The sequence below is a fragment of the Colobus angolensis genome, unplaced genomic scaffold (assembly GCF_000951035.1).
Source record: "Colobus angolensis palliatus isolate OR3802 unplaced genomic scaffold, Cang.pa_1.0 Scaffold151, whole genome shotgun sequence".
Lineage (NCBI taxonomy): Eukaryota > Metazoa > Chordata > Mammalia > Primates > Cercopithecidae > Colobus > Colobus angolensis.
In genome coordinates, this window is record NW_012114611.1 from 1,850,212 (window position 1) to 1,857,000 (window position 6,789).

Below are 6,789 nucleotides of genomic sequence, written 5' to 3' on the forward strand. Positions count from 1 at the left end.
TTAGTGGCCAAACTTACTTACCTCTGAAATTTCATCACCAACATCCAGTGGTACGAAATCCAGTGACTTACTCTGCATAGCCCATCGTTGCTGAGAATGGAGACTTTCTAAACAGCAAGACAATGTTACTCCAATTTATTTCCTAGGGGTGAAAGCAAAGCCTTTTTGTCCCAAGGGGCAACTGAGCAACCACCAGAGTCTCTAGTTGAATAGCAAGGGTGTGAAGCTGGCTAAAATTCCCACAATTAGAAGCCCACTCGCAGGAGGATATTTACCAAATTGACATAAGAACTACATAAAAAGGAAATGCAGTTATTGAGCTGATGTTTCACAGTTGTCTATAGATGGAGGCAACATTGCAAAATAGTCTTCTTTTTACATTATATTATTCTCCTCTTCTTTTTAATTTGGTGTCTTGGTTATTACTATTATCTTGCTTGTTACTTTCCAGACAGAAGTCCAGTGCAGATATGTAACTGCACACATGTAGTGCTAACTTCTGAGCTCAATTATTTCTCCTTGTATTTTCCCAATTTTATATCAGGAAAGATGATTCATTCCAAAGGACAATGTACCACACAAAACGTGTTACATAGACTTCTCATAAAGGAATACCTCTAGTAAACTATTATAACTACTCTACGTGCACTTGCTGTTGATTATTGCCATGTTAGAACTATTTGTTCGCTTCTTTATTTAGTATGGTTATTATTTCCATCTTCCAGTTTTATTTAGCTATTCAGGTGTGCATGTGCCTGCAAAAGAAGCTCTGAAAATAAGTTAGTTGAACCTGAGAAACCATTTTGAATGACTGTATGACTAAATCTTTTTTAAAATTAAAAAAAAAAATCACAATTACCCAGACCGTTTTGAGCATCACGCCCATTTTCTCTCCCACTTTATTTTTAAAGCAATTAGAGATGTTGAACCCTAACAAAATGTAGTCGAGTTTAATATACTGCGAGGGAGGGGCTGGCAGTAATTTTCTTTTAAATATTTAATCTGAACATAAATCTGTTATTAAGGGTAGGGGTAAAAAACCTCACACAGATAATTTTAACTGCATTTTGAGGTTCAAGCAACATAAAGTCTTCCAACCCCAGTCCCCTTTCTTCTTCCGCCCCTCCCCGACCCCACCCCATAATGGATGCTCAGCAGAATGCTTCTGCACGGTCTCTTTGTCTAAAGGATGCAAACAGTCTACGGATGCTAGAGAAAAAGGGGTGGGGGAGAGATTACCTCATCCCACGTCGTTTGCACCAATCACCAGTCTCCTGTCATGGCTTCTCTGGGCAGATTGGGGGTCTGGACCAACAGGAAAAGGCCCCAGCCCATCCCCATGGTGACCGAGTTGTATATATGGAGCCACATCCGCCCATGTGCCGCAGGTTCTCTTACATCGACCGCCTAAGAGTCGCGCTGTAAGAAGCAACAACCTTCTCCTCCTCGTCTCCGCCATCTGCTCGGCAGTCGCGAAGCAGCAACCATGGTGAGAATCGGCTTTGGCTCTTTGTGGCCGTTGGGTGGAGTCAGCGCCCCCAGGCTCTACTTGGAAAACCTTTAAGCTCTTTTCTTTCGTAAGCTCTCTGGGCGAGGGTGGTGGTGTGTTTTGTGAGGTTTAGCTTTGCCCCAAATCCTCCAGCCCAGCCGCCGCCGCAGTGCGGGTGCAGGAACCCGGCCAGGACTGCGCCCAGGGCGCAGCAGAGCGCTGGGGAGGAACAAAGGCGGCGCCTGGGCGCCTGTGTTGTCCGACAGCCTTTCGGGGTCGCGGGCAGCCCGTCTGCCGCGACCGAGGGATCTGGGGCGTCCCGGCTGGGTCCAGTGTCTGTGCTCACGGTTTGGCAGACGCCGAGGGGCCCCTTTCTTGTCTCGCCTCGTTCTCTGGGGACCGGGAGAGGAAGAGGCACCCAAAAAGAGCGGGGGCGTTGGGCGAGCTGGGGGATGTGGGAGGGGGAACGGGAACAAAGCGCAGCCTGGGGTTAGCGTGGGAAGACCCCTCGCGGTCGTTGGCGTTTTGGGAAGATACTCACACATTCCCGGGGAAACATGGTGAGTTTCTACCGGAGCCCCCGGCAGCGGGTGTCAGGGCGGCGCAGGGGAGGGGTTGTTTGTTTCTGGCTTCTATGGCGTTGGAGCCACTGGGCGGGGTTCGCCCTCACTGAACCTCCTCTGTCAGGAGCTGACTTTAAAAAAACTTTTCATCATTGCGGAACTGTAGGCTCCAAAAGGGTTTTCTTCGCTATTATAAGTCAGATGACCTTTTTTTTTTTTTTTTCTTGAGCAAAATCACAATTCACTTGACAAACTCTTTAATGTCTGGTCTGGGGACGCCCTGCCCTGACCGACTGAAGGGGGTGTGTGTGTGTGTGTGTGTGTGTGTGTGTGTTGCTCGTTCAGCGAGGGAGAAAGCCTACTTTGTGAGCCCCAGGGTACCCTGATGGTCGTGTGTGTGTGTGCTGCTCGTTCAGCGAGGGAGAAAGCCCACTTTGTGAGCCCCAGGGTGCCCTGATGGTCAGGACCAGGGAAACGCCCTTCCCCGCCGCCCCCCTCCGCCCCGCCCCCACCACATCAGCGAATAGACAATGAAAGTGGTAGCCCTAAAGACCACAGAGAAGAAAACCTCTATTGGATGCAAGGAATATGAATATTATGTGGTGGGTAGAGAATCTCAGGATTAAAATACTATTTTGTTGTTTTAAATAAATATTTAATTATCGTTCCACTGGGCTTTTATTCTTTGGTACCTTTTCATGTGATGCTTGTTTCTAACTTAGGAACCTGTGTGTGTGTGTGTGTGTGTCTGTGTGTTTTAAGATACGGATAATTTTTCAGCTTTTACAGTGGAGAAGATCTGGAAAAACCTTTTCTTAAAAAAAAAAAGTAATGAAATTGCTACAGACAAAGAAGAATTACACTCCGCATCCCGTTGTCTTTTGTTCTAGTGCATCTTCATTAATTCATTTCAATTCAGGCACATGGTCCCGGGCGGGGTCAGAGGAGGAAAACTGGCCAAACAGCACAATGAGATCATGTAGGCAGTTGCTGGAAATAGAGCTTGCTCTGTTAAATAATGTAGCAGACAGTACAGGCTAGCACCAGGCACAGCAAATACAGCAATGCAGCAATGCAGAAGGCAGACCTTGTCTAAACCCCTTGTATTGATGGATTCTGCAGACAGACTGCAGAAGGGTGTGGCTTCTTGCCTCAGCTGCAGTACAGATGTCCATGTTATAATATCAAGTCAGTCCTATTCAGAAGAAACTTTCATCTTTATTTAAAAGGGAAGAAAGCAGTAAAATTAACCCCAATTAAGTCATAATTGGATTTACTTCATTTTACAAAATTTGTGCTTTGAATACTGAATACTTTTTAAATATGAAAAGTCTTCTATTCAAGCATGGTAGTAGGCACAATGGACTGGTACCATGTGCTGAACAGGGCCAAGGCAACATCATTATTCAGACCACACCCATACGCAGCATTTGCAGCAGGTGATTTTCCTTAATCTTTGTATCGTGCTAGGGATATGATCTCAAATAATTCTGAAAAATATCTGTGTATTGTTAGAAATATTTTTAGAAGTTTACTAAAAGTTTGAAATGCTAATACGCCTTAATTTTACAATTTTTTCACTTTTCCTTCCCACAGCGTGAGTGCATCTCCATCCATGTTGGCCAGGCTGGTGTCCAGATTGGCAATGCCTGCTGGGAACTGTACTGCCTTGAACATGGAATTCAGCCCGATGGTCAGATGCCAAGTGACAAGACCATTGGGGGAGGAGATGATTCCTTCAACACCTTCTTCAGTGAGACGGGCGCTGGCAAGCATGTGCCCCGGGCGGTGTTTGTAGACTTGGAACCCACGGTCATTGGTGAGTTGACCTCAGTAACCCAAGTGAGATCCCAGGATGCTGGGACAGGAGGTCTGTCCTGGGGGCTCTGCTGGTCACTCGCCCACTCACCCACTGCCTCCATCCTTCTTTCCCTCCTTCTCCAGATGAAGTTCGCACTGGCACCTACCGCCAGCTCTTCCACCCTGAGCAGCTCATCACAGGCAAGGAAGATGCTGCCAATAACTATGCCCGAGGGCACTACACCATTGGCAAGGAGATCATTGACCTCGTGTTGGACCGAATTCGCAAGCTGGTATGTTTCTTTTCAAGAATAAAGTAAATTAATGAGTCTAAAGAACACATTTGAAATACTGCTTTTTTTTTTTTAAACACAGAATTGAACTGTTATTTTAATAAAAAGTGGAATGAGTCATTCTTTTGGGGTTTTTCTCAGTTAAAATGAACTATTTGGTGTCATTTTGTAAATGTTAATGAGAATTTTTTAAAAAGCATTTGTCAAAATAAGATCTAAATCCTGGGAGATGTATGAAAAGTGAAAATGTATCTCCTATGATTGTACTACGGAGAACAAAAACTTAACCTTTCCTCTGTTCCTCTCTTTTGTAATAGGCTGACCAGTGCACAGGTCTCCAGGGCTTCTTGGTTTTCCACAGCTTTGGTGGGGGAACTGGTTCTGGGTTCACCTCCCTGCTCATGGAACGTCTCTCAGTTGATTATGGCAAGAAGTCCAAGCTGGAGTTCTCCATTTACCCAGCGCCCCAGGTTTCCACAGCTGTAGTTGAGCCCTACAACTCCATCCTCACCACCCACACCACCCTGGAGCACTCTGATTGTGCCTTCATGGTAGACAATGAGGCCATCTATGACATCTGTCGTAGAAACCTTGATATTGAGCGTCCAACCTATACTAACCTGAATAGGTTAATAGGTCAAATTGTGTCCTCCATCACTGCTTCCCTGAGATTTGATGGAGCCCTGAATGTTGACCTGACAGAATTCCAGACCAACCTGGTGCCCTACCCCCGCATCCACTTCCCTCTGGCCACATACGCCCCTGTCATCTCTGCTGAGAAAGCCTACCATGAACAGCTTTCTGTAGCAGAGATCACCAATGCTTGCTTTGAGCCAGCCAACCAGATGGTGAAATGTGACCCTCGCCATGGTAAATACATGGCTTGCTGCCTGTTGTACCGTGGTGATGTGGTTCCCAAAGATGTCAATGCTGCCATTGCCACCATCAAGACCAAGCGTACCATCCAGTTTGTGGATTGGTGCCCCACTGGCTTCAAAGTTGGCATCAACTACCAGCCTCCCACTGTGGTGCCTGGTGGAGACCTGGCCAAGGTTCAGAGAGCTGTGTGCATGCTGAGCAACACCACAGCCATTGCCGAGGCCTGGGCTCGCCTGGACCACAAGTTTGACCTGATGTATGCCAAGCGTGCCTTTGTTCACTGGTATGTGGGTGAGGGGATGGAGGAAGGCGAGTTTTCAGAGGCCCGTGAAGACATGGCTGCCCTTGAGAAGGATTATGAGGAGGTTGGTGTGGATTCTGTTGAAGGAGAGGGTGAGGAAGAAGGAGAGGAATACTAAAGTTAAAATGTCACAAAGGTGCTGCTTTTACAGGGAAGCTTATTCTGTTTTAAACGTTGAAAAGTTGTGGTCTGATCAGTTAATTTGTATGTAGCAGTGTATGCTCTTATATACAATTACTGACCTATGCTCTAAAACATGAATGCTTTGTTACAGACCCAAGCTGTCCATTTCTGTGATGAGTTTTGAATAAAGTATTCCCTGTCTTAAATGAATTCAGTCCTGTGTTTTCTATCTAGGTGTCTGAAATTTTTCATGTATTTAGTGCATTGAGAATAAAGAATAAGTGTTGCCTGTGGTTTATACATATCCTATGATGTGACGTTTGTGTTTTAAAGTATCTCAGTAATTTAAAACTTTTATTTGTGAAACATAAAATGTATATCTAAAGATTACCATCACAGAGCATCATGTACTTTTTTTTGTGTGTGTGTGAGATGGAGTCTTGCTCTGTTGCCTAGGCTGGAGTGCAGTGGTGTGATCTGGGCTCACTGCAACCTCCATCTCCTGGGTTCAAGAGCTTCTCCTGCCTCAGCCTCCCAAGTAGTTGGGATTATAGGCATCCACCACCACATCTAATTTTTGTATTTTTAGTGGAGACTGGGTTTCACCATGATGGTCAGGCTGGTCTCAAACTCCTGACTTCCAGTAATCCGCTCGCCTTGGCCTCCCAAAGTGCTGGGATTACAGGTGTGAACCACTGTTCCCAGCTCATACTATTCTTAAGTTTTTACCTCATTATTATAATAAAGTTATTTAAACTGCCAGTACTTTTTAGAGTTGAAAGTTGGTAACACCTAACCAAAATCTGGTTGGCTGCTGGATCTTATGTAACTAACATAAAATGGTGAATATTCCAAATGCATCACCTTTTCTTGTGCCCTCTGCTCCTTGGTATGTGTCTACTGCCACTATGCCTCCTCTGCCCAGGGTTTCCAAAACAAATCTACTCTCCAAGCAAGCAGCCCTATGCTAGACTTAGTTCTTTACCTTCTTTCCAAACCTATTTTAGGCTGAATGTCGTGTTGGAAAAGCCTGATACATTTATTCACTCTAATGTGTTAATTAAATATCTGAAAGTTAATTCTCCAAGTTAATATGGGCCAATAACTTCAAATAATAAAACACTAATAGTGCAATTGCATGCATCAATGCCAACACATAAAATGTTTTGGCCTTAAGATTTGTCAACAATAGAGCTCTGCTCTAGTCCGACTGACCAAAAGTCTATCTGTTCCCAAGGACAGTAAATTGTTTTCCTACTCTCACGTTTTCTGGTTCTGGGATACGTATTAGTTCATTTTCACGTTGCTATGAAGAAATACTTGAGACTGGACAGGGCACCG

At 45.0% G+C, this 6,789-nt stretch overlaps 1 protein-coding gene across 6 annotated transcripts; it reads left to right on the forward strand.

The window, feature by feature from the left end:
- Positions 1–1,123: 1,123 nt before the first annotated feature.
- LOC105507635 (tubulin alpha-1A chain) lies at positions 1,124–5,658 on the forward strand. 6 transcript variants are annotated; one of them, XM_011936203.1, is made up of 5 exons: positions 1,280–1,489; positions 3,649–3,871; positions 3,997–4,145; positions 4,463–5,452; positions 5,508–5,548. In XM_011936203.1, exons 1-4 carry the CDS (start codon positions 1,487–1,489, stop codon positions 5,441–5,443), a joined length of 1,356 nt encoding a protein of 451 aa, XP_011791593.1. In that variant the 5' UTR covers positions 1,280–1,486; the 3' UTR covers positions 5,444–5,452; positions 5,508–5,548. The 6 variants fall into 6 exon arrangements, with proteins under 6 accessions (XP_011791594.1, XP_011791596.1, XP_011791592.1 ...); XM_011936205.1 differs by having other exon boundaries at positions 1,386–1,489; positions 3,649–3,669; positions 3,739–3,871; positions 4,463–5,658; XM_011936207.1 differs by adding an exon at positions 3,397–3,491 and having other exon boundaries at positions 1,399–1,489; positions 4,463–5,658.
- The last annotated feature ends 1,131 nt before the right edge of the window (positions 5,659–6,789 follow it).

Excerpts from the sequence above, each read along its gene's own strand:
- LOC105507635 (XM_011936204.1), top strand. Across the intron at positions 3,872-3,996 it reads CTTGGAACCCACGGTCATTG|ATGAAGTTCGCACTGGCACC; the intron begins GTGAGTTGACCT and ends CTCCTTCTCCAG. Across the intron at positions 4,146-4,462 it reads TGGACCGAATTCGCAAGCTG|GCTGACCAGTGCACAGGTCT; the intron begins GTATGTTTCTTT and ends CTTTTGTAATAG.